This window comes from Typopeltis vanoorti, chromosome 1 (genome assembly GCF_054136105.1).
Source record: "Typopeltis vanoorti isolate ZY-2024b chromosome 1, IOZ_Tvanoo_1.0, whole genome shotgun sequence".
Lineage (NCBI taxonomy): Eukaryota > Metazoa > Arthropoda > Arachnida > Uropygi > Thelyphonidae > Typopeltis > Typopeltis vanoorti.
In genome coordinates this window covers 184,443,592-184,471,578 of record NC_143549.1, presented here as the reverse complement: position 1 = coordinate 184,471,578, position 27,987 = coordinate 184,443,592, and the positions used below count along the sequence as shown (strand labels likewise).

Sequence of the window (27,987 nt, the reverse complement as noted above, 5' to 3'; positions counted from 1 at the left end):
ACAAGTACCTAAAATTCAGGAGCCACGTTACACAAGTTGTGAAGATGTCACATCAGATAATGGCAATGATCTGACTGATGCCATTGTATAAGGCATTGATCAGGCCTCATATAGATTATTGTGCACAGATTTGGTCACCAGGTTTTCATAATGACTAGATGTGTTAGAACGGATCCAGAGAAGATTCACAAAATCATCAGTGATGTTTAGAATGTGAAGTATGAGGACAGGTTGAGAGAATATAAATTGCAAAGCTCATGAATAGGAGGAGGAAGAGATATGATTGAAACATAAGCTAATCAAGGGTTGTTATCAGGTCGACATGGAAGCAATTTTTCATGGACTGGAAGAGGGGGTTAAAACAAGAGGCCATCTCTGGAGACTGTATAAGGAGGATGTGAGCAAAGGAGTGAGGAATAGTTTCTTAGAGTGGTTGGTGGGTAGAATTCATTGCCTGAGTGTGTTGTGAATGTAGATATGTTGAATCAGTTTAAGGGCACAGTTGGATGAGCCTTGTGTGCAATAGTACCTCCCATGATGAGTCTGTGACTCCATGGAGGTCAGATGTTAATAATAATAATGACCTCAGTAATATCAGGATTAGTTTTGTCAAGAAAGGAAAGTGACAATTTCAGAAATATGTTGTAAAATTTGGTTGAGCAATCAACTCTAGTTTCCTCTTTGAGCTGATAAGGTGTTAAGAGTTACCCAAGCACTCCTCCTGTGGTCAGTTATCTTGCATATTTGCTAATGCTAGAAGTTTCAGAAATAAAGGCAAAGAGCACTTAGCCTTGGTAAATGTAGTGGGATCCAAAGTTATTGGCATCAGTAAGATGTTGTTTTTCTTTGTGGAGAGGGGGGGGGGGAACAAACAGAAAGAGTGAAGAGTTGCTAATGGCTGTAGAGGAATTAAATCCAGCCAGACTAGAAATCTTAATTGGAGGTGATTGTATTGAGCAGCACAGGTAATAGGGTTCTAGGCTATTTGGTGTGATATAAAGGTTAAAAGGACACAAAATATACAGCTAAGTGTTTGTACAGATGTGGGTTTGCTGAAGAGGGGCATGAACTGCATAAGCCAATAAACCTAGTGAATGCAAGGAGAGAGCTATCATTATGGGTGTGTGTGTTCTTCAGCTATGGGAATATAGACTGGAAGTGAAAGCAAAAAAGAGAGGGAAAAGAGAATTTATAGATTTACTGAGATATAACTACCTTAAGCAGTACATGATGAAAGGAACTTCTTGCACATAAACATTGGATCTGGTAATAGTGTTTGATCTGTCTGTAAATGAGGTAACTACTGTACCCTAATTGGTAAAATTGTTTTCCAATTTTGACTTCAGAGAAGACAATGTATTCAAAAGCTTTAAGTAAGAAAGGATATATGTGGAACTGTAATGCAGATGAATCTTTGATTTAGACAACTACTCTCTAGATGTCCTGAAGATATCACTTGGATTCCACTTCTTTATATTAAAGGGATTTCTGAATGAATAGCTAAATTTTTCAAACCTCTTAATACTGTAGAATCCTTTCATCCTGTCAAGAAGATTTCTACCTTCCTTTCTTCACCTAAAGACAACTTTCTGGGTGTCTACCGGATCTCGTGTTCCTATGATTTGTTTTACTTTGTACAGTCTGGCAGATCTGCTACCAACCATTGTGAAGAACATAAATTTTCCATCCAGTACCACAAACTGTAACAGTCTGGCATAGCAGAACATGCTATCTCGACTAAACATAGTTATTTAGAAAAAATTTGAGCTTTCACATAGAAGTAGATTCCTTATAGTGCTTATATACGAGTTGTGAGACTTTTCTACTACAACTGAACTTAAACAGATCTGATGACATTTGGTTATCCCCTATATGGGAAATATTATTGCATCATTTTTATGAGAATTCTGATTATTATACGAGGTATGGCTATTAAATAACGAGACAAAGTGCACCCTGAATTGTGTACTTGTAGCAGTGGGATGCACTTGTGCCATGAATAACCTTTAAGGTTCTAGAAGTAGTCGAGATAAGCATTGTTCACTGTCGCTCATAGTTAGTCTGTAGGTAGTTATAAAAGAAACACGTGTGAAGTCGCTTTGCTGGAATAATGTCTAATGTTAAACTTGAGCAGCACATTAATCTTGCATTCCTTCTGAAATTGAAGAAATCACCGACTGAGTGTTTGAAACTGTTTCAGGAGGGCTACAGTGATAATGAAATGTCACATGGACAAATGTTTGAATTGCACAAAATGCTTTGCTGAAGGTCGAGTAAACATTGAAGATGACGAATGACCGGGTCATCCTGTCGTGGCAGCAACTGAACAGAACGGTGCACAAATTAATGAAATTGTCTGCAACAGTCGCCGATTAAGCATTCGGATGATAGCACACATGGTGCACATTGATAAGGAGACTGTACGACAAATTTTGCATGAGCAATTGAACATGAACAAAGTCTGAGCCAAATCGGTTCCCAAAAACTTGTGTCAGGAGCAGAAACAAAAACGCAGAAACGTCCGGAAACAAATTTGCACTGACATCATGGAATGGCTGACAGCAGAGCCGGACTTGCAGGAGAAGATCATCACTTGTGATGAGACGTGGATTTTTCAGTATGATCCAGAAACAAAGAGACAATCGATGCACTGGAAAACTCCATTACCAAGAATGAAAAAAAAAGCAAGAATGAGCAAGTCAAAACTGAAGTCAATGCTGATTGTTTTTTTTTTTTTTAATATCAATGGCATGGTAATGGTTGAATGAGTACCAGAGGGTCAGACAGTTAACCAACATTATTACCTTGAGGTTCTGGCCAAGCTGAGAACAAGCGAGGAAGAAGAGACCCAATCTGTGGAAGAACAATGCTTGGATTCTCCATCAGGACAATCCACAGTGCACTGTCTGTAAAGCACTATCTCGCTGATGAGAAGATCCCAGTGTTGGACCATCCACTTTACTCACCAGAGTTAACTCCATGTGACTTTTACCTTTCTCCAAAGTTGAAATCCGCATTGAAGGACACCCATTTTCAGTCAGTGGATGAGGTAAAGGAAAATACAGCAGCACTACTAAAGCAGATAACACCTGATGACTTGCAGCAGTGCTTCCAACAATAGAAAATTCCTATGCAGCAGTGTATAAATAGAGGAGGGGAGTATGTTGAAGGGGGATAACAATTAAGTTGTACAATTGTAATAATAAACCACATTTTTGCAACCAGTCTCATTATTTAATAGCCATACCTCTTATTGTAATTGTGAATTTTTCTGTCCTATTAATGCTATAGTGGTGCTTTTTTGGAAATGATTCTTTAATTGTAATTTTATATTGTGTTCTATTATCAATGTACTGTGATATGTAGGCAAACATTTTACAGCTGATAAATTTATTTCACATAAGTTTAAGTTTCCATTTTTAATTTTTCTATGTCAACTTTTACATACCTAAATTAAAGCAACTTTAATTTCCTGATGTTTTGGCATTCATATTCAAGTCATCCTTTTGAGTATACACATACACAAATACATACATATAGACTCAGTGGGCTAAACATTTGAGATAGGGGTGAAGGGGAGAGTTGACACTGGCATTCCCCCAACACAGAGTAAAACATACCCAAATTGAATGCAGATGGTAAACAGTGTATTGCAGTCAATGAACATAGGTAAAAGTAGTGATCTTAGCGACTTTGATCATGGACATATTATTATCATAAGATTGATGTGGATGCCCTCAGAATCACAAGATTCTTGAGGGCAACCACATCAATGGTCTTCTGCCAGTATATCATCAATGGGCATATCAGCGCCCAGCGAGTAATTGGTAGCCAACCACACACCATTGATGACAGGGGTCAATATAACTGTCTAGGCTTGTTGTACAGACCAACTGCAGGTGGCACAAATCACATCCAGTTTCAATATCAGAGGTCCAAGCAGTGTCAGCAAGTGAACAGTATGGCGTACCCTGCATACCATGGGCTACGAGAGCCAATGCTCTAATCATTTACCACTGCTGACAGCTTCAGGTTGGAAGAATATAGAGCTGCAGCAGATATCTCTTAGATTTATATCTAAATAAAAGCAGTCCCTCTCTTTCTCTCCACTGCTGGATATGATGATCTATATCAGCAGCATGGTGGACACTCCAGACTGGCTGTTGTGCAAGTGTCAGACTTATTTTATATAATTATTCAGTGGAATATTTGCTTTTCTTCCAGTTCGATCAATATTTCCAATTGCACGATGGGAATATAGTAGCTACAGTACAATCTATAATAGCATTTCTCAGACTTTTCTGGCTACAGCTCACTTGGACAAAGCATGTAATTCAGTGGCCTACTTACTCACAATAGCCACTTCTTACTGATAGGTCATATTTTACCACCAGGGGCAAATTTTCATATGCTGCCCCTGAGTGCAGAATTGTTGAGTAGTTCACATAACATACATAACCTTAATATTTTTCAGTGGAAAATAAGGACAGGATTTCTCGTTGCATAGTGTGGCAACGTTGTGGTGGTTGATTTTATGTACCACTACTGTACACACTCAGTGTGTTGAATTACAAATGTGGCAAAATATTATGCATATTATTATATTGAAATTAAGCAAATTATGTAAAAGACCTTTTTTTATAATTAATAGGATTTTAATATGTATTCTAAACAGTATCTGAAGATTTACATACACAGTCATTAAAAAAAAAATTACTGATTAATAATATTCTCTTACTGCCCACCAGGAAAACTGTTTTGTCCACTAGTGGGCTTCAGACCACACTTCGAGAAACACCTGATCTAGATGGTGGAGAAGATCTTTTGGTTTGGATAAGATAAGTGTAGCTAATTTCTGGTAAAGCTTGAAGGATAGCTGAATATTATATCTTTTAAAAATGTGTGAAATTTTTCTGAGGTGCCCTGAAAGTGAAGGGATGGCAGTGAATTTTTTGTGATTTTGAATTTTAGGTGGATTAAGTTTGGGGGTAGAAAGTAGATTTTGTAGAGGAGTAAGCCATTGGCTAAGAAATGTCATGGATGTGATTGATTTTAGTGGAGAGGCTAGTTTGGTCCAAATGTGGTTATAACTCTATTTGCTAAAATTTTAATAACATCATACTGTTGTGAGGGGTGATGGTATGAAAGATGATGAATGTATGTACTGTGGGTAGGTTTCTTGTAGACAGAAAAGGATAAGGATCCATCAAGGAAGGGCAGATTTATAATCTGCCCTTCCTTGATGGATCTGTAAGGGCAGATATAGAGAATAACGTACTTATTTTTTTAGTAATAAAGCAGATGCTAGGATGTTGATTATTAAAATGTGCTAAAAACATTTGTAATTCAAGCCATGTGACCAAATGGAGAATGTGTTATCATCATAGCTTAACTATAATTATTGAAGATCTGGGTGAAGTCTTGGACAATCCTTTTGGTGTTTCATAAAAAGATTAGCAAGGGGTGAGAGATGGGAGCCAATACCTCTGCCTTCGGTCTCATTATTTGAACAGATTTATGGACACAACTAGCATTTCAAGTTTAATAACTTAAATTAAAATGAGAATTAAACTGTGCATTTTGACCTTTATATCGGTCATTTCTGTGAGTGTATATACCTCACACACAGTATAAAAGCTACTGTAACATTGCACTTCTCTGAGCTAGTATGTCTGGTAACTTACTTCACCTGCCTAGCATGATCTCTTGTGGTATGGATGAGGAGGAGATTTAAGGCCTGTAAGTCAGGGGAAATAAGGCAGATATATCTGGATTAGGAGAATCTGAATGATGAGGTCTCTTTTAGTGAAATGAAAAGATACTATAAATGAAAAGAGACTATGTTGAAACTGACCATAACATTAGTATCTTATATCAGAGGATTAAGTCTGACAAGGAATATTTGAAGTGCGTAAAGTCATAAACATAGGAGGCAATGTGCCCAACAGTGAGTGAGTGAGAGAGAGTTCTTGGGGTAATTATTTGGCCAATTTACTGTTGACAGTGAGTCTCAAAGTATGTTTTAGCTGTACATTTTTAACGGTCCATAAACCCAGATCAAGCCTGAAATCATAGGGTTTAAATTTTTGATAGCTTTAGGTAGTAAAAATATATATAGTATGAGAAGTGTTTTTTTTTTTTTTTTGTGTGGTTAGGATCAGATTAGTTAAACTTTATGTAGATCACTGTCTATTATCAGCATTGTGTTATCTGCATTAGTGATAATGATATTCTTTGCTGTAAAGTGAGTGCAGCATGAGATGGATTTCTTTATAGACTTTCCATTATTGGCCAAGGCTGAGGATGCTAATAGCTTATTTCTTGAGTTTGAATCAACACTAAATTAATTAAGATTTGTTTTTGTGGTTATCTGCAATTTTTGTCTCTTGTTTTGTTAGAATGGTATTTTTAATATGATATCGCTTCACTTTTTTGAATTTCCTTTTTCATTTTGGAATCTGTCACAGCTCTTCAACATTCTCTTAACATGAATAAATATGGCTTCCTCACTCTACAAAAATCTGAGAAACTGTCATCACAAGATTATCAGTGGAACAACTAAGATCCCCCTCACAATACTAATTAGGAATCTAGTGAGTCACACCATTTTGAACTCCATCTGTGTTTGCTTTCCTGCTGTTGTGCATGCACATGTATCTCATATCATTTTCTCTGAAAAATGCATTTCTGATGAAGGTGAAATTGTAACTGATAATAACTAAATAAAAAGTTAGTTAATTATTCTCTGTAACACTGACATCACAGTTAACTTTGATATATTCTGCATATTCACCAATGTTTTGCTTAAAGAACACAGTCATGATGTGATTTGCCTTTCAGTTGAGGCCCTCTGTGATGTGAGAAACCTAACATTGATTAACAGATGTAATCATTCTCTGTTGAAAGCCATCATCCATTTTCTTTCCACTGTTTCATCCTTGTTTCACTGTGCACTGTTTTCCTTAGCAAAAACAGTGATAAAGAAAAATATACAAACAGAAGAGATAGAATTTCTGAATGGGCAAATGAATGGGGCTCCGGCTCACTGTAGCAAAATATAAGGTGTTACAGTTTAGAAAGCACAGATGGGATGCAGAGTATCAGAAAGGTGGAGATATCTTAGAAGAGATGAGGGATCTGGGGGTGGTGGGGGGGGTTATTGGTGGATAAGGACCTGAAATTTTGGGGACATTTTGCTAAAATTGCAAGAATAGCACAGTGCATTATGGGAATAATGTGCAGAAACACTGACATGACAAGGAGTAAGGATGTTATGATTCATTTGTATAAGGCTTTGATTACACATATGGATTACTGTGTGTAGATTTGGTCACCAGGTTTTCAAAAGGATGAAGAGATAGATGTTGGAATGGGTTCAGAGACGATCGAGTAAGGTGGTTTTCTGAATGTAGAGCTTCTGGTCTCTGGAATGTTGAGTATGAAAACAGATTGAGGGAATACAAATTGGGAGACATAATCCAGACATATAGGTTGGTAAGGGGTCATTACTGGATTTTTCATAGAATGGGTGGAAACAGGGGAAGAAAAATAGGCCATCCTTGGAAGCTGTATAAGGTGGGTGTGAACAAGGGAGTGAGGAGTAAGTTTTCTTTGCGTGGAGAGTTGTGGGTGGTTGGAATGCATTGCCTGGGAGTGTCGAGTATGGAAACAGTGAATGTATTCAAGTCACAGTATAATGAGCTGTGTGTGTGTGTGTGTGTGTGTGTGTGTGTGTTGGAGGACCTCCCAAAACGAATCATTGACTCCATGGAGATCTACTATTACTAGCAATAATACTGCTCACTTGGTTTGGCCAAGTGGTTATTTATTGCTATTCTTCAGCCAGCAGATTATGGGTTCAAATCTCACCATGAGCATGGATTGTCTCTAATCCAAACTATCTCTACCATGAGCATGGAGATAGTTGTAGAAAGTTTTTTCACTTGATTATAAGTTACATTAAACTTGCCAAGAAATTACATTCTTGTTTAATCCTTTGTCCAAGCATAAGCAAACAAAGTTTGCATGTGAAGTATCTTCATGACTAGGCTACTTGTATATGGAATGCAATGCATAGTATTATACATGTCTGAAAGGAGATGTGTTTTGCATTATTGGATTCTACGGCAATTAATGTGAAGTCATTAGCTTCTATATACAAGTAGCGTAATCATGATCATATTTCATATGCAAACTTTGTTTACTTACACGTGGACAAAGGATTAAACAAGAATATAATTTCTTGGCAAGTTTAACTTATAACCAAGTGAAAGAACGTTAGGAATAGTACTTATATCAATTTTGGAGCACTGCCCTATTTGCCTGCCAGCATTATGACTGCAGAGAGCACCACTGCTACCTTCCAATACATGTGACTGTCCTTGCTCTGGATCTCATTTTAATTTTCATTCTTTGCTGATTGTGTATACTCAATATGCCTTTGATAATGCTAGCTTTAGCTGGCAAAACATCAGGTTGTAAATATTTAGTTTATTCAGTAAATTATCTACTTCATTCTTGTTTCTGCATAGTTTAATTCCAGAAATGTTAATGTGTACGACTGCTTGTTATACATTGTCTGTTTTAGATTAACTAGGCTTAAAACTCTTAAGTCTGTTTGGAACTAGAAAAGAAATCATTTCACACATAAATTATAAAACTATATTTGATTCACAATTAAATTTTTTTTCAAGTTCCTAATTGTGTTGTCTCATTACTCACAATCTCGACAACACAAACAGTAAAATACAGAATTAACAAAGGATGGTCTAAAATTAATAAATGAAACAAAATATGGAAAAATAATAGCATTTTAAAAAGTGTCAAACAACTAAAACTCTATAAAACCATGGTTATACCTACAGCAATGTAGAGCCAAGACTTGGACACTCAGTCAGAAAGAAATACAGAAAATCAGAGCATTCAAAATGAAATACAGTAAAACCCCAGTTACGAGGTAGGTGGGACCAACAAAAAGCACGTAAGTCAAATTTGCGTAACTCGGGATATAATTATGCATGTAATTTATATATACAAACATACAAAATATTAGTTAATTGGGACCAAAGGTTTACAAAAACAATTATATATTTTAAGAAATCTAATCATAATTGTAGTTTTTCGTACATAAAAAAAAGAAAGTTATTTCGATGTCGATGGTTTCATAAAATCTAATAGATTTGTCTGACAGCATAATGTCTTTTTCTTGTCATGCAAAATTTCTTCATAGCAAGCCAATGATTTTTTTTTATTCCTTGCCTTGTGGCTACAATTCGTTCCTCGTTAGAATCTATGTCCTCCAAAATCTGTACACCTTTCTTAATTAAGCTGAGACCTTCTGTTAATTTTGCAATTGTCATGTGCTTTTCTGGTAGAACTGGATCTGAGGTTTTGGTCTCTTCAGTAGCGCTTTGCTCATGCATCTCTATGAGCTCGTCGATTGTAAGCTCCTTGTTATGTGAGTCTAACAGCTCGCTGACATCCTCATTGTCGATTTCTAAATCTAATTGCCTGGCAAGGTTGACAACTTCTATTGACTCAGCAACTTGATCAGTTTCTGACAACATTTCCGTTTCGCATTTAAAAAAGGATGGACAAAGTTTTTTCCAGACACCATTCAAGGTTTTTTGGGAAATTTCACCCCAAGAATCTCCTATAATCCTCACAGCATCTAAAACATTAAACTGTTTCCAAAACTTTTTAACAGACAGTTGCTCATTTTGCCTCAAAGCATACTACGCTGTGTGTAGTATGCTTTGAATATTTTGATAACTCCTTGGTCCATCGGTTGAAGTAAGCTGGTTGTATTTGGAGGGTGACCAGGTGCATTATCAATAATGAGCATAACTTTAAACTGGCAATAACATTCAACTTCAGGAATGAGGTAGTGACCAAACCAGTCTTCAAAAATAGAAGCTGTCACCCAAGCTTTAGAATTTGACTTCCAAATCACTGGCAAGCTAGCTTTAGATTTATTTTTAGAGCTCTTGGATTTTCAGAGCGATAAATTAAGAGAGGTTTTAACTTGCAGTCACCAGCTGCATTTCCACCAGGCATTACTGTCAACCAGTCTTTGGAAGCCTTAAAGCCAGGAAACTTTTCTTCACGTGCGATGAAAGTTCTCTTAGGCATCTTTTTCCAGAACAAGCCGGTCTCGTCTACATTAAATATGATTTGACTGCTATATCTACCTTCCTCTGTGATAGCCTTAAGTGTCTCAGGAAAAGAAGACATAGCCTCTTTATCAGTGCTTGCTGCCTCTCCGTGATGCTGTGCCAGTTACAGTGATTTTTAAATCGGTTGAACCAACCATTACTGGCCACGAAATTTTCTTTTTTGGCTGCTTCTCCAGCTTTGGCTTTTAGCCTCTCAAAAATCAGCTTGGCTTGGCTACATATTGTCGTTTGATCAACTGGACAATTTTTTACTCTCACTTGATTATCACACCATAATTTAAGCATCGTTTCCATCTCACCAATAATCCCATGACATTTACGAATTATGCTTGAATTCAATGACTGGGCATTTTTCACAGCAGCAAGAATTCTTTCTTTATCTTTTATGATTGTTCTTATTGTGGAACGAACTTCTTTGCTAGCTCACAAATTTTCATTCTGCCTTCAAAATCCTTAATAATGTTGTTTTGTTTCCAAAGTCAATATTTTTCTTTTCTTGTAGAAGAATCGGACTTGCTTCTTTTGGACGACATTATTATTTTTTATGTGATTAAACTTTTATCAAGAACATAACATTAAACAATCACAAAGTTTGTAGACTATAAAAATCGTGTATGAATGGAGACCGCGTGAAACACATCAGTGTTTGTTCACAGCATGTGCGACACTGGTGAATGCGGCTGGCGCCGGAAAGATACAACTAGTGGTGAAGTGGGGCTGGAATACATATAAGAAACTGCGTAATAACTCTGGATTCAAGTAAGTTGGGGCATTACTGTACTTAAGAAAAATAAGAACAAATGAGCAAGTCAAACGCAAATTAAACTATAGTGAAGATATCATAGCTGCCATTCTTAAATAGCATAATAGATGGTTTGGACACCTCCAGAGAATGTCCTTTCAAAGATTACCAAATATAGTCTTGAATGGAATCATTGGAGGAAGATGATCAAAAGGTATACCAAAAAGAACTTGGCTACAGTCTTTTAAGGAAAGATCACAATTATCAAGCTTCAGAAATGGTCCGAGATAGAACCAGATGTGCAAAGATTTGCACATAGGGAACTCAACTTGTCATCTGACAGATGAGAAAGAATGTTGTAGTCTTCAACCTACAGCCATACTCCAGAGTTATGTCTCCTTCAGTTCCAGAGGGGTGCTATAACTTAAAAATGTCTAAGTCAAAGCACTGTGTTGAAGTTTGAAGACAGTATTGTTCTTCTTCTTCTTTTCAGCCATTTTCTGTCCACTGCTGGATGAAGGCCCCTCCAGTTCTTTAATTATGTGTCTTTTCTGGCTAGTTTGCCTGTTTTGGGAGATATGAATCCATGTTTTTCCACCCAAAAAATAAATGCTACACTATCCTCATAATTGCACTGCAGGGGAAGGGAGACTTTTTGAAAAATATGTCTGTTAACTACTGTGATTCTGGGATCCTGGGAAAAAAAAAAACAAAAGAAAGAAGAGATTTCTGATCAGCATTTCAGGGATCCTTGTATAGTCACTATTCTTGTTCTTTATTGCATCCAATTCATTGTTTGATACAGATGTTCCTTATCTCATTGCTATAATACATAAAATAGTTGATAGCTATGAAAATACTTATGCTACCACTTATTCTAATTTTGAAATGACTTAGTTGTATAGGTATAAAAAAGAACTGTTAGTTTCCTAGTATAATGAAGTTCATTTTATTTGTAAATTAGGCTCAATGTCATGATATTATTTTGTTTCTTTAAGGATGAAGATCTGTGTGACAAAAATAAAACTGCATTTGACTGGGTTAAAGAAGGCAATATAAGTAAAGTAGAAGTTTTACTTAAAGAATCATTTCCTCTAAATCAAACAGATGAACAGGTATTTTTTGAATAATTAGATATAATTAGCAAGCGGTGTATATAATATATATAATTAGATATAATATATATATATTATATACACTGCTTGGAAAGAAGTGAATGGGCACCCCCCCCCCCATGGGCAATGTGTAATGAGTCACGCGTTTGTTGCCTATATGAATTGGAAGTATATGATGCCCCCAAGTCAGTGCAACTGTGTATGTGTGAAATGGCTATGAGAAAGGAACTGATAGTTTGAAAGTGATGTGATAGGATGCCATGTTGCAGGCCTATCTGTTCAGCAAAGTGGGCCATCCCAGGTCAACAATCAGTGGTATTATACTGATATGGAAGCGCAGGGAGTCAACTGCAAGTCCTACCTGTAGGGATGATCACCACACTCACCGAACATAACTGTAGAGTGCTACAAATGATAGTATGTAAAAACCGCAATTCATTAGCTGACATGTTGAATGTGGAGTTCTAGATATTGACTGGAACCCAAATCTGCACAAAAACATTCAGAAGCAAGGCTCACAACATGGGTTTCTATGGCAGGACAGCAGTATGCAATCCCCACATTACCCAAGCCAACATGTAGCGTCATCTTCAGTGATGTGAAGAGCATGAGTGGGATGTGGAAGCTTGGATAGCTGTGTTATGGAGTGACAAACCATGCTACACCACTACCAAGCAGATGAATGGGTGTGGGTATGGCAGATGCCTGGTGAACATCTCTTACCTGAGTGCAGAACCCCAACTATGAAATTCAGAGATGGGGATGAGATGGCATGGTCCTATTTTTTCCTGTTTTTGCCTTGGACCTCTGTGGTGTCATGCACATTGAACTCTGAGATATATCTGAACATTCAGGACAATGCAATGCTTTTGACTTTGTTGCGCTTCTATGGAAATTGACTATTATCTGTTTCAGCAAGACAATGCATTGTGTCATAAGGCTGCTGCAATTGTGTGGTTTGTGGATGTGAATGTCACCACACTGGACTGGCCTCTACAGAGCCCTGATCTCAACCCTGTTGAATATCTGTAGGATGAATTGGAACTTTGGGTGAGTTCAAGGGTTTCCACCCCACAACAGTCCATTACATGCCTATAGAAACTCATTAGATGCTTATAGAAAGAATGGTCCAAAATTTCCCATTGATCGCTACCATATGCTTATGGAAAGTATACCCTGTAGGATTGCTGCAGTTATCACAGAAAAGGAAGGTCCTACATCTTATTAAGGTGAGTGCCATGGCTGTTTGTTCCTAACACTATGGTTTCCATTAACTTCCTTCCAAGCAGTGTGTGTGTGTGTGTGTGTGTGTGTGTGTGTGTGTGTGTGTGTGTGTGTGTGTGTGTGTAGTGTTGTATATGAAACATATATTTTCTACCTCACTTTGTATTTTTCACATTGTTTAGCAATTTTAATGACTATTTTTTGTTACTTAAACTTTCCAGTGATATCAGATCTGTTGTTATTCCATGATTACCTTAAACATATTTTGATATGTGAAAATTTTATGTAGTTCATATATTAATCTACTCTTGAAATAATTTTGGACTAGATGTTAATGACAACATTATAAAAAGTATTGAATCTTACATATATTTGTAACATCTGGTAAGCATCTATCTGGTGTCAGTTTAATTTACTTTTTCTTTCCTGATTGCTATTTTTATTATTTCCTTCTGCCATAGCATGAATCATTTTTCTTATTATGTTCATGTTTTACAGTGTTAGTGTTGCAATGAGAAGTAGTGGTGTATTTGAACAGTGTTACAAAAAATGTTTTTTCCTAAATTATATTGTGTAGATTTATATAATAGTGCTGTTGTGTGATAGCCAGGTAGGATGTAATCATTGTATTGTGGTTTTAAAAGTGTTTGCTTCAGTCATTATCTTGATTAACATGGAAGTGCTAGTTAATGTTATAAAAGTGGCAGCAAAGAAGTGTATGCCAGCAGTGCAGAAGATCTCAACTTGAAGATCAAGTTTTTCCCTGGACTTTCTGCAGTGGATAAGATGCAATGATTGTTTTATGTATGCATCCAAAAACGTTAGATTTATGGAGTATTAGATTGAATGATAAAAAGGAATGTATTATAGTATGTGAGAAGTGTGATGAAAGGGTAGGATGTTTTCTAAAAATGAGAACAGTGTTATCAGAAATAGAAACAATGATTGTTTTATGTATGCATCCAAAAACGTTAGATTTGAATGATAAAAAGGAACATATAGTATGTGAGAAGTGTGATGAAAGGGTAGGATGTTTTCTAAAAATGAGAATAGTGTTACCAGAAATAATCAGAAAATGGATGAAAGTGCTTGCCGATGATAATAATAGAAGTGACATGGAAGAACCTAGACGAGTTAAAGAAAATGAGAAGTCAAGTTATGTGTATGGAGGAGGAATTGAATGTTTAAAGAAGAGCATAACTAATGTAAATGACAAGGAAGTTAATAAGAGAAGCAAGTATTGCTTTATATGGTGACTCAATCATTAAAGGTGTGGTAAAAAATAAATTGCACAAGGCATGTTTTACAGGTGGTACAGTAAAACGAATATCAGATGCTTTGCATAGAAGAAAGGAATGGGTGTCAGAATTAGTGGTCGGCACAAATGACTTGAATAGTGAGACAAAGAATGTGGAAAGAGATTTGAAATAGTGTCATTGAGAAAGTGGTTAGTTTGTTGCCCAGATATGACTACTGTCATATCTGGGCAACAAACTCGAATTGAGAAGGAGAGCAATGATGCTAAATAATGAGATGGCTGAATTATGTCAGGAGGAGAATGTTCAATTTGTGAATGTAAGGAATGAATTGGCAAGTTAAAATGGTTTAAAGCTGATGGAATGCATTTGAATGGTGTTGGTCATTTGGAGCAATTGTTGTTTACTAAAAGTACACAGGGTTCATGCAAAATTAGTACCACTAAAAGTCAGAAAGAGATTGAGAAGCAGGTTATGAAAAAGAAGGGAAGAGGATGAATACAAAGGTTGAGGAAGTGATCATAGCAGAGCAAAGTGATGCAGTGCAAAACAGTAGGGATGATAAGAATATAAATGAAAATCACAGTCAGGATCAGGGAAATGGAATGGTCCAGACGAAGAGAAAGAAATGCACTATAGCAGAGAGAAAGAGAGAGTAAAAAGGTGATTACGTTGATGGGATGGCCTCAAAGAGTGAAGAATTGTTATGCTTGTATAATAATGTACAGAGTATCAGAAATAAAAGGGCAGAGTTTGTAGCATTGATTGAATCAGTATGCATAAAGATAATTGGCATTAGTGAAACTTGGTAGACTGAGGATGATATACTGTCAGGACTTGAAATGGTGGGATATAGAATTTTTCGGAAGGATTGGAAGATGAAGAGAGGAGGGGGAGAGTATTGTTAAAGGTAGCAGAGGAATTATGTTGTGCAAGAGTTCAGCAGTGAGAGCAATGTCATTGGAACAAATTGCTCTAGCTCTATGAGTTAGTGTTTTTAAGATACCATATTGTTGAGAAGGGTGATGGTGTGATTGTTTGTGTAAATATATCCCTGTATGTGTAGGTTTTCTATAAACCGAGAATGATAAGGAACCTTCTGGAAGACGTGTAATTAGTGTGTCCAGGAAGGGCAGATAGTCATTGGCTTCTAGTTCCATTGTAAAGTGGATTTTAGGGTGCTGGCTATTTAGATGCACTAAAAATGTATTCATTGTGTCTGGGCCATGTGGCCAAATAGCAAACACATTCCAACGACATTGCTCTCACTGCTGAACTTTCTCACCTGCATCACAACTTCCTGACCAATGGCTATAATCCCCATAAGATAGATAAAATACTAAATGCTTCCCAAAAATACCCCCACTGTCTACACAGAAGACTACAACAAAACTATCACCATACCATACATTAAAGGCACATCTAAAAAGATATCTAGGGTGCTTAACAAACACCAACTATGTACCGTATTTAAACCTTATGTGAAATTGGCAACTCTCATCCATTCACCTAAGGACAGATTCGCTTCTTTATCACATCCAGGAGTCTATGAAGTGCCCTGTTCATGTCATCGAGCCTACTATGGACAGATAGGAAGAACTGTGGACATCCGGCTCTTTCGCTATGACAAGTCGGGTCTGCCAGACCATGCTCTGGATACCCCTTGCACACAGGATCAATTGGAAGAAAACAAAAGTACTGCACAGAAGCTTTTACAAGTCAGAGAGGTTGTTCCTGGAATCAGCAGAATCTCAACAAGTATGGCTGTATAAATCTACCACAGATTTGGGAGACAGTCATCCTATGACCAAATTAATATCTGTTTTCTCTCTCTCTCTTTTTTTTTTTTTAAATCTTAGATGGCACCTAATTAAGACTTTAGTCTTTGTGTTGCATGCTACAACTACTCATACTAGTCCCGCTGTTACACCGTATTATGGTTGTCTCGCTATTGTAACAAACTGTGTTTGTGTGCTCTGAAGATGCTGGATATGATACCAGCGAAATATTAGCATTTAAGTTAATAAATAGTTATTTTCTTATCAATCTATGTTCGCATCTATACCGTTAAAATCTAATCAACATGTGCAATGAACACATAAGCCTTCCCGCATGGTCAAGAAAAGAAAATAAATAAGATAAAGAAGAGAGTGATGAAATAAATATTGCATAGGAAATTTCCATATAGTCAAGAGAAACTGCAAAACTTTTAGCTGAATGCTACACCCTCTGTCCAAAAAAAAACTGAACTTTTGATAGAAAATAAAACACAGGCCAATTATAATTATTTAAATAATTTATTTCAATCAATATACTCTCCCTCAGCTTCGATACAGCATTTCGCATGGTCAATTAATTTGTTCAATGAGTTTTTTATATCAGTTTTTGGGATACTGTTGAGGGTCGTGGTTACTGCCGCTTGAATGTTTTCAATGGTGTCGTATCGCTTTTCTTTCATCAGCAAATGAAGTCAGGGAAAGAGAAAGAAGTCACAGGGTACTAAATCAGGTGAATACGGCGAGTGATCCAACATACAAACTTGGTTTTTGCTCAAAAACTGTCTCACAATGTTCGAATGATGAGATGGTGCATTATCGTGCAAAAGTGACCAGCTGCCTGCATCACGATATTCATACCATATGCGACAAATTCTCACTATCAATCACTTCAAAACTTCGACATAAAACTCACCATTGACTGTTTGGCCAGGCGGAACAAATTCTTTGTGGATAATGCCCTTCTAATCGTAGAGTCAGATCAGCATTGTCTTTACTTTTGACTTCTCCAAGCGACATTTTTTCGGATGCCCCTCTTCTGGTGGTGTCTCCACTTAGCACAATGGGGCTTTGTTTTGGGCTCATACTCAAAACCACGTTTCATCACTAGTAACAATCGTTTCAAAGAAGTTCGAGTCCTTACAAGCGGTTTTAATGAGGTTCTTGCAGTGTTCAATTCGATAGACTTTTTGGTCATCGATCAACTTGTGGGGAATAAATCATGAATTCAATTTACGAAGGCCCAAACTCTCGGTCAAAATGTTGTGCACAGTTGATTTTGGAATCCCCAATTCATCTTCAGTCAATCTCATGGACGATTTCCAGTTTTCTTTGATGAAATCACACACTTTTTGGATATTAATTTTGCTCAGTCCAGTTTTTGGATGGCTCGGCTTTTCGTCATCCTCAAGCGTCTCATGACCACTTTGAAATCATTTAAACCACTCATAAACTTGAGTACAGGATAAATAAGCATTCATCTCTGTGTGCTTTTTGAAGCATTTGATGCATTTCAGTAAAATTTTACCAAGTTTAACACAAAAGTCAATCGCAGCTCTCTGTTTGAAACTCATTATCTGACCGTTCGTCAAAACACACACAATCACTCCTGGCACTATACCTCAGCTAATGAAACAAATGTCATAAACAGTTGACACAACACTAATGAAGGTTGCTGCTTTCGACAACAAAAAGATACAACAGGTGGTGCCACTAGTTCCTTCTATTTTCGAAAAGTTTGGGTTTTTTTTTTTTTTTTTTTGGACAGAGGGTGTATATTGAAGTTTTCATATGGTATTTGATATTATTTCCCCAGAATCGAATTTAACTGTGAATGTCAGAGTGACACTTCAGGGGCTCACTTTAGTGAGTACAGGCATGGCAAACCCAAGGTACCTGATGCTGAACCATGCTTTACTTCTTGTAATATACATCTGTTATATTATCTGTAGACTGGTCCCTCCTCTTCCTCCCTTGCTTCTTTCTTTCTTCTCTTCTTGCTCCTTCTCCCTGAATGCTATTAGAGTATTTGAGGGGGGGGGACTCTTTCTTATTTTGTTGTGTCATTTCATCTTGTGCTAACAGGACATTACCAAACACTGTAACATGATCAGGTCATCAAAAAATGGTCATACCGCATCGTCCGTCGCATGGGTTACCAAGGGACGCGTTTGGGTTTTAGGCAGAGGTACCCATTCTAAAAATATGTTACAGTCTCCCTTAGACACCACTCCTTAGCACTCTGCTAGAGGAAACTCCATCAATGGGCCTGCTACCTGTTTGGGGAGGTGTTTAGGGCAGTGCAAAGAAATGGTTTTGTAAAAGGACGGAAATGGCAACAACAATGGCACCAGACTATGGCTTCAGGCAACTGGAACATCTCTCTGACAGGGAAGGAGTTGGAACTGGTCGAGGAAGCCAAGTGCTACCAGCTAGAGTTAGTCGGGCTTTCTTCAACCAAGAGGAGAGGCTCTGGAGCTGTCGAACTGAATGAGGGGTGGAAGCTCTACTACTCTGGTGTGAGCCCGACAGTGTCTGCTCAGGTGGGTGTGGGGGATACTCACAAGCCCCCGGCTGTCAGACTGTGTTGCTGAGTGGATCCCATTAGGGGCACAGGTATGCATGTTAAGACTCCAGATGAAAAACCATGACTTGGCTGTGGTGCAAGCCTATGCACCTAATCTGGAGTCAGAATACTCTGCATTCCTAGAGGAAGTGGATGCTGCTTTTGACAGGGTGGCAGACATGGAATCAGTCCTGTTAATGGGTGACTTCAATGCACATGTTGGAAAACAGATGACCAGACATGGAGGGATGTGGTTGGGAGGAACAGAGACCCTGACCTTATTGCGAATGGGTTGAAATTATTGGACTTCTGCTGTACTAACAGCTTGTCCATAATGGATACCTTCTTCCAGCACCAAGAAGTCCATAAGTATACCTGGTACAGGGATACACTTGGACAAAGGTCTCTGATTGACTTCTTTATAGTCTCAGCAGACCTATTTTCCTCAGTGTTGGACGTTCGTGTGAGGAGAGGGGCAGAACTGTCAACTGACCACCACCTTGTTGTCTGCACTGTACGGCTTCAGAAACCAGATGCTACCATCAACGCTACCATTAAGCGCCGAAATACGCAGGAAGCAAAATTTGTGAACGAACACCAATGTGTGATTTTTTCATTAAAAAAATAACATAAAAGAAATAATAAAAATTAAATGTGTTTCTTTGAAGATTAAAAAAAAAAAACTACTTAGTCTTAAAACATTTTAAATTTGTTTTCATTATTTCACGGCTCCCTCAACAAAACTTGTGACCCCCCCAAGGGGTCCGCAGCCCACAGTTTGGGAAGCGCTGTTCTAGAGTACATGTATGATAAATAAGCCTTTGGCTCTCTATTTCAGTAATGCATGATGGTTTATTTATTTTCAGTTACAATCTAGAAATTATTGAAACAAAGAAATATAAAGAATCAAAATTTTTTTTACAAAATAACGCAAACATCTATAATGAAAGAAAATAAAACTAAACAAATGCATTTAACATTAATTAATCAGAATCTTCAATAGTTGGATTTACAAAACTGTCATAACAGTCATCACAAACAATATTGCTATGCTGAAAGCATAATACTTTTTACAATGCTTGCAAAAATATTTTGATAAGCGACTCATTTTGGATGCATAGCACATAAAACATCTTTTTCTTTTTTTGTTTGTCGAGGGAGCCATATCTATGTTGTCATTAGAATTTCCTTCAAATTGTGTCTGAAATTCAGGTGTAAAGGCCTATTCACACCTGTAGAGATTTCTGAAGGCCTTTTTATTTGTTCTGACACTAACTGCATTACAAGATTTCTGATACGTATTCTGCACCGTATTTTCACATTGTTGTTCAGCATATGAGTAATCTGAGCATTTATATTTATGAGCTATACTGACATCAGAGCTCGCGGTAGTTTACTAACAAATATCACAAACCTGTACAAAAAAACATGTTCAACCAAACTGATAGCAAAAAAAAAAAAAAGTACGGAATATCACTCGTAACATATGCACGCACAGCTAGTCATGACCTTCAACCTATACAATAAAATATCTATGTGAATTAGCAAGTATCTGTCAGATCTGCTGGAACCTCGGCAGGATCAAATATCACAAATCTTTGCATAACATGTGTTAAACCAAACTGACAGCAACAATAATTCAAAATAGCACTCATAATATACTCACGCACAGCTACTCATGACCTTCAACCTATACAATAGATAGGTTAAAAAATATTCATGTTAACAATTAGCATGTATCTGTCAGATCAGATGCGAGCGATGCCCGGGTGTTAAGCAGCACCATGAAGCAGGCTGCCTCTATACTACACCCTGTCGATGGTACTGGTCCCAGGGATTATCAAAATAAAAATAATTATTTGGAGCTTATATAATTAGAATAAAATATAATTATGTTTATAAATATGTATATATAAATTTAATATTTTTTTTAAAAATTTTTCTGCCTCCAGTATAATTGTAACATAAACTCTAAGTTTTCCACCTGCGGCATTCGCCCATTCTGCCTTGCGCCGAGCCTGTCCTTCATACAAGTTCCAACCTCCTTCAACTATAATCATACAATCTGCGAAAACTCTGGCAGAAAACGGGATAATCAGTAGATTGTCAACACTGTTTCCCATTATAAATATGGGCAAAAAAGTTATAAATTATTTATAGAAAAGTTGTCTATTTATTAAAAACTTGTCTATATTAGTGTCCTAAACATGTCAGTTCATGACTGATATGATCAGTCATGCAAAACAGATGAAACTCAGCAAACAAAAACAGCAACTCATGACGTGACAACATTGAATTGGATTGGACACCGATATAGACAAAAACTTGTCTATATCGGCGTCATAAACATGTCAGTTCACACTTTGCTCACAAAACAGATGAAACTCAGCAACTCACAACAAATGACAACATCGAATTGGATTGGTTGACACAGTAGCCAATCACAGTCACTGATTTCTGAGTGCTATAAACACACACCCTGCCTCACCTTCTGGAGTGTTTAAAACCACTGGAATGCTAAGAATTTGACCAGCGTTCATGCATTTGTTCAAAGGGCACAAAGGTGTTCGTATTTGTGACTGCACAATCAGGCTAATCAACGTGAATATAATGCAATGTTTATGCTTATGCATATATATATATATATATATATATATATATTGTTTGTTTACTTGCTTGCATTTTACTTATTTTACACATGGTTCAGAAACCCTAGTTTACAGACTAAATATACACAGTCTTGCCATAAATACTGTTACAGTTTCCACACACGCACCGCTGCGCTACCCACAGAATTGTGTGAGCCCAGTTCCATTAGTGATGCTGTGCATAGCCAACGTACGTGTTTATTTATCAGTAGAGAGAGAGAGTTGTCTAGTTGTATGGGCTAACATGCAGTGGGAAGATTATGAGAACCATGTAGCTGTAATAGCATTACAAAGTTGAAATGCACCTACCTGTTATTTTCAACATGCTAAAAACACTAGGGATCAGTAATATCAGACTATTAACCTTTATAATGATACAGAAGACATATCTGACTACCAAAGAACAGGTTGACCACACTGCATTAGGATGCAATAGCTTGTGTGGGCTGTGAAGGCACACCTCTGTTGTAATTCTGTGAGAATGCAAAAAGTGATGTCACAAGAGATGAATGTTTCGAAATTAATCATTACCTGACACATGGCACCATTGTATTGTAGGTTTTGCATAGGCTGCTTATGTGTGCTGTTAATTTAAGGGGGGGGGGTTAGAATCATAACAATGTAATTCACTGTAGTGAATGTTTGAGCCGTCCATTGTTCACAATATCAAGTAAAAAAGCATTTTTGCTATGTGATTTTAATTGGGTTTATTTTCTGCCAGTTCATAATCATTATGCCAATATCTACTATTAGTGTGTATCTACTGCACTGTATATTACATGCTGCTAACTAGGGTACTAATATACACTGTTAGAAAAAAGTCAATGGACACCATAGTGTGAGTAACAAACAGCATTGGTGTCCACCTTAATAAGATGTAGGACCTCTTTTTTTCTGCAATGACTGCAGCAATCCTGGGGGTGGCATACTTTTAACAAGCATACGATAGCAATCGATGAGAATTTTGGACCATTTTTCCTGTAGGCATGTAATGAGATCCTGGATTGTTGTAGAGTGGCATCCCTTGATCTCACCCAGTGCTCCAGGTCATCCCACACATATTCAGTGGGGGGGGGGGGTTGAGATAAGGGCTCCATGGAGGCCAATCAGTTGTGGTAACATTAATGTCCACAAACCATGCAGTTACAGCAGTAGCCTTTCTGTAGAAAAGCCACAAAGTAGGAAGCACTGCATTGTCCAGAATGTTCAGATACTTCTCTTAGTTCAATGTTCATAGCACCACAAATAGAGTTCCGAGAACAATCCTGGAAAAACAGGACTATACCATCGCACCACAACCTCCGAATTTCATAGTCAGGGGTTATGCACTCTGGTAAGAGACATTCACTGGACATCTGCCACACCCACGCACATCAATTTGCTTGGTAGAGGGCAGAGCATGATTTGTCACTCCACAACACAGCTTTCCAGGCTTTTATGTCCAGGCAAAGTGGTGCAGAGCACTGTACATGCTCTTTGCACCACTGAAGATGATGCTGCATGTTGGTTTGGGTAATGTGGGGCTTGCATATTGTAGTCCCACCATGGAAACCCATGTTATGAGCTTCAGTTCTGAATGTTTTTGGTCAGATTTGGGTTCCAGTCAATTCCTGGAACTCCGTATTCAATATATCAGCTGGCAAAACTCAGTATTTATATGTTATCTCCTTCATAGCATCCTATGGTCATGTTCGATGAGTGTAGTGATTGTCCACTGTGGATGGGACTTGCAGTTGACTCCCTGCTGTTCCATCTCATCATGGTATCACTAATTATTGACTTGGGATGGTCCAATTTATCAACAGTTTGCCAAACAGATATGCCTGTAACATGGCATCCTATCACACCACCTCTTTCGAACTCTGTCAGTTCCCTTCTTGCAGCCATTTCACCTGGACACAGTTTCACTGAATTTGAAGCATCATATTCCTCCAGTTTATACTGGCTGCAGGCATGTGACTTGTTACATGGCACGATGCACCTTGCCCATGGAGGTGTCCATTGACTTATTTCCAATCAGTGTATTTGCTATAAGAAATACATATCATATTGTAAAATTTATCTGGGTAGAGATAGATATTTCTAATAGTAACTGATTACACATGGAAAATGCAGAGTCATTATACACCTATCTAGCTTTGACAAAACAGGCATGTATTGATTCTGCATTTTCATGGTTGAACTGACATTTCTGAATATTGTTTTTAAGTGTTCTTCCAATTTGGATCCATCTGAACTCCAGAACAGTCTCTAAAATAAATTTTTAAACACTATAAAGAAATCTGCACTAATCCTACTTATACTGTGAAGGTGGACGGACTGGTGATGGAGGTGAAGCATTCTTTCTCTTCCTTTCATTTCACTCTTTCTATGTTTTAAGAGCAAGAGTGGAAAATATAAAGAAATGAATTAAGTGGTATACAGTGTCTTTTTTTTTTTTATCTCATGACAATTAGGCAGTGTTTGGTGGTTATTTTACAAAGATCTAATAATTGGCTTTTGGGAAATAAATATATACATACATAAATTAAAGATGCTAAGAAATTATATTCTTTGTTTCATCCTTTATCCAAGTATTTGCATACAATATGAGAAACCTTTATCTGGTCTCGTTCAACTAATGGTGAGTTGGTCCGGTCTCATACGGAGGTAGAGGGTTTTTTTCACCTGGAAACTCAGGTTTTTCATCCCTCAGGACAGGCAAACTGGCCCCGTGAACACATAGATTACAGTCATGAATACTTACAATATGTGGAAGAGATAGGGCCCTCATCACATGTCATTACACCTGTAGTTAACCATGAGTCACATCATGGTAGTCAACCTCCTGGATAGGAGACGACACATGAATAGGTATGTTGCAAATTTTTTCACTTGGTTATACTATAAATTAAAGATGACAAGAAATTCTTGGTTTCATCCTTTATCCAGGTGTAATAGTAACTGAGTAAAGGAGCCAAACCCAGAAGTAATACCAAAGTTGAAGTAATGCAGAAGTCATATTTCCATGTACACATAGATGTTGTTGTGTAGATGTTGAAAGTTTTTCACTTGGTTATACTATAAATTAAAGATGACAAGAAATTCTTGGTTTCATCCTTTATCCAGGTGTAAGCAAACAAAGTTTGCATGTGACACCTTTTGTTTGCTTGTATATGGAAATATGGCTCTTGCATTACTTCAACCTTAGTATTACTTCTGGATATGGCTCCCATTGATGAGACCTCAATAAAGGTTGAAACCGGTCTGGGTAGTGGCCCTTCCCATAATGTATAGCATTATACTTATCCATAAGGATATGTGCCTTGCATTATGGGATACTAAGCCAACTGATGTGAAGTCATTAGCCTCTATATACAAGTAGCCCAGTCACGAAGTTACTTCATGCACAGACTTTGTTTGCTTACACTTGGATTAAGGATGAAACCAAGAACATGATTTCTTGGCATCTTTAATTTATAGGTTAGCCAAGTGGAAAAACTTGCAACATACCTATTCATGTGTCGTCTCCTATCCAGGAGGTTGACTACCATGATGTGACTCATGGTTAACTACAGGTGTAATGACATGTGATGAGGGCCCTATCTCTTCCACATATTGTAAGTATTCATGACTGTAATCTATGTGTTCACGGGGCCAGTTTGCCTGTCCTGAGGGATGAAAAACCTGAGTTTCCAGGTGAAAAAAACCCTCTACCTCCGTATGAGACCGGACCAACTCACCATTAGTTGAAAGAGACCAGATAAAGGTTTCTCACGTCATAGACTGGAATCGAACCCAGATCTTTCCGACCAAAGGGCTTTGTCTATACCGACTGATCTATGGAGGCTCCTTTGCAACATACATAAATCATATATATAAGGAGTAAACGTTTTATTAATATGCATCTTATTTAGTGTGTAAAAATATAATAATCTGTTACATAAGCAAAGCGGATATTAAATCCAACATTATTTCAAAGCCAAACGCTTGTAGAAACTATGAAAGTTAAGTAAGTTAACCTGAGAGTTTATGAGAATACGATCCTCGGTATCCAGTATCCCCAAGTTGCCTTGGTTTGGACTACTTAAAAGACAACTTACGAAATTTTCATAGTTTCTATAAACATTCGGGTTTGAAATAATGTTGGATTTAATATCCACTTTGCCCATGTAATTTTACATCGCCAAAATGTAGCCTTTTGGCTCTTTCTTTAGAAAATAATAATCTGTTTTTTGTAATTAATAACATTTCATTTTATAACTATACGAGAATTCAGAAGTCTATAACAATCCTGTTTCTGACATTTATGAGTGATTATTAAAGGAATTTTTTGCTTTTTAGGGAATGACTCTACTACATTGGGCATGTGATCGTGGACATTTAATTATTGTACAAGCCCTTATCAAGAAAGGAATAGATTTTAATGTTCAGGTATAATCCTGTTTATTGAAATATATATTCTTAGTTATTCTGGATTGTGTAAATTGCCAAATAAATACTGTATCTGTTCATCTTGACCAGGGGGTAAGGAACCTTGGATAAAAAGAGCCATAACATGATGTCATCATGGAAGACATGTCTTCCATAACATGGATGACATGTCTTCCATGTATTATAGCCTTGTAGTATTGGGGGGGGGGACCCTTCCCTGCAAAGTATTCCCCCAAGACTACAACTTCCAGCTCTTTAAGCAGAATATCAACCAATTACTTTGCTCTTGATCCCTCACATCATGGTTCTTTATGAGCATATATACAACTATTTACATCTAACAACCAATACATTTTTTTTCTATATACGATCTGCATACAAAATGTTGCAATAGGTATAGCATATCAAAGGAAGGAAGAAGGTCAATAAAAGATAAATGGGAAGTAGCTGATTTGGTGAGTTAGCAGTTCAACTAGAAAAAGATGGTGGGCAGTTTTTACTTCTGTTGTGCAATAGATTTTGCAGAAATGAGAGGGGAACAATGGCTGCTACTTCTGCTGAGCATTTATTGAAATAATTATTATTATTATTACATGACACCTTCAGTGAGTCCAAAGACTCATTGAGGGAGGGCACCTACTCTAAAACTCTCCATCTCCACCAATTACAACAAACTGCAACTACACCAACTCCATCTACTGCCCACCACCAGTATTTTCACAGACAGTCACAAGCATCCATGCCCACGGCAGGATTCGAACCTGCAGCCTTTTGGCTGGAGAGTGGATATGCTAACCACTCAGCCAACCAGGCCAGCAAAATATTTGCAGAAGAGAGACAATTCAGAAACTGACCATCTATTAGGCAAACTACAGCATGTAATTTGCTGAGAAGCTCTGTGTGAAATCATATCATATTCCTTTGAAATACCAGATGTAACAGCACAGTTTCTCCAAACCTTTCCATAGCATTTGTCCAGAAGTAGATGATATAGGTGAGGAAATCTCCTGTGGATCTTGATTGGTGAAATCCATATTGATGGTCACTTTTCAGTTGACTTCTTCATCTGTCAAAGAAATTGACTATTGATGACCTTCTCTATTACCTTAGACATCACTGAGGTGAGAGCAATAGGTCGACAATTTGAAGACAGACACTTCTCATCATTTTTTGGAATTGGCATGTGGACTTGCTTCCATGCCGTAGAATGCATTCAGCTAAATATACTATAGTGTATGGTAATGAAGAACAGGTGTTAGTTCAGAAGCATATTTGGTAGGATGTCATCAGGGTCAGAAGCTTGTTTGGTATTCAGGTTTTTTGATATTCTTCTGATGGAAGGTCACAGGAGGCATATTATGCAGTGTTTCATTTTAAGGAGGAGGAGGAGTGATTTGCTTTGGTCATCTATTTCTGGAGTTGGATGAGAAGAATGATGCCAAGAGATCAGTTTTGCCTTTAAGTGATGTTGCAATACTACCATTTGGGTGATAAAGCAGTAGAAGCACAGATGGACAATAGTGCCCAACAGCTTTTGTGAGCAGTCAGAAAGCATTATTGCTGCTATTGGCACAGGTAGAAAGTTTTCTACATTTAGACCTTTCAAAGTCAGACAGCCATGCCAATGATGGATGATTTGCAAATGTTGCAGGCTTCAGAGAAAAGTGTGAATATAGCTGGACTTTTTTATTTCAAGCTACTTATGATAAACTGTTTACTTTTCGTGGACCAACCACCTGGGCACACTTTTTTTTGTAAAACATTGGCTTGGTATAGAATGGGGAAATGAAGGCTTCATTTTATCTGGATTCAGAAAACAGAAACAGTAGTCCAACAAAACAACAGTAGTCTCAGATCTTCCTGCTTAGCACTGTTGTATTGCCGAAGTACACAAGGTTTTGAATGCTGAAAGGAGGATCTTTCGCTAGAGATAAAACTGGATGAAATTGTGATCTGAATTATCAAAAAAGGGGAGATTCAATATCAAGCATCCTTTGGCAAGGAATAGTGGATTGCACAAAAGCACAAGCACCTCCTTATAGCAGAAGGAATGATACAAGATGTTTGGACCAT

The 27,987-nt window shown here is 37.4% G+C and overlaps 1 protein-coding gene across 1 annotated transcript in view; it reads left to right on the top strand.

The window, feature by feature from the left end:
• LOC150110698 (acyl-CoA-binding domain-containing protein 6-like) overlaps window positions 1-27,987 on the top strand; it is a 124,658-nt gene that overhangs the window by 66,505 nt on the left and 30,166 nt on the right. Inside the window, exons 5-6 of the mRNA XM_090395812.1 lie at window positions 11,916-12,032; window positions 25,825-25,914. Coding sequence (XP_090251938.1) covers window positions 11,916-12,032; window positions 25,825-25,914 — 207 coding nt within the window. The remainder of the gene's footprint in view (window positions 1-11,915; window positions 12,033-25,824; window positions 25,915-27,987) is intronic.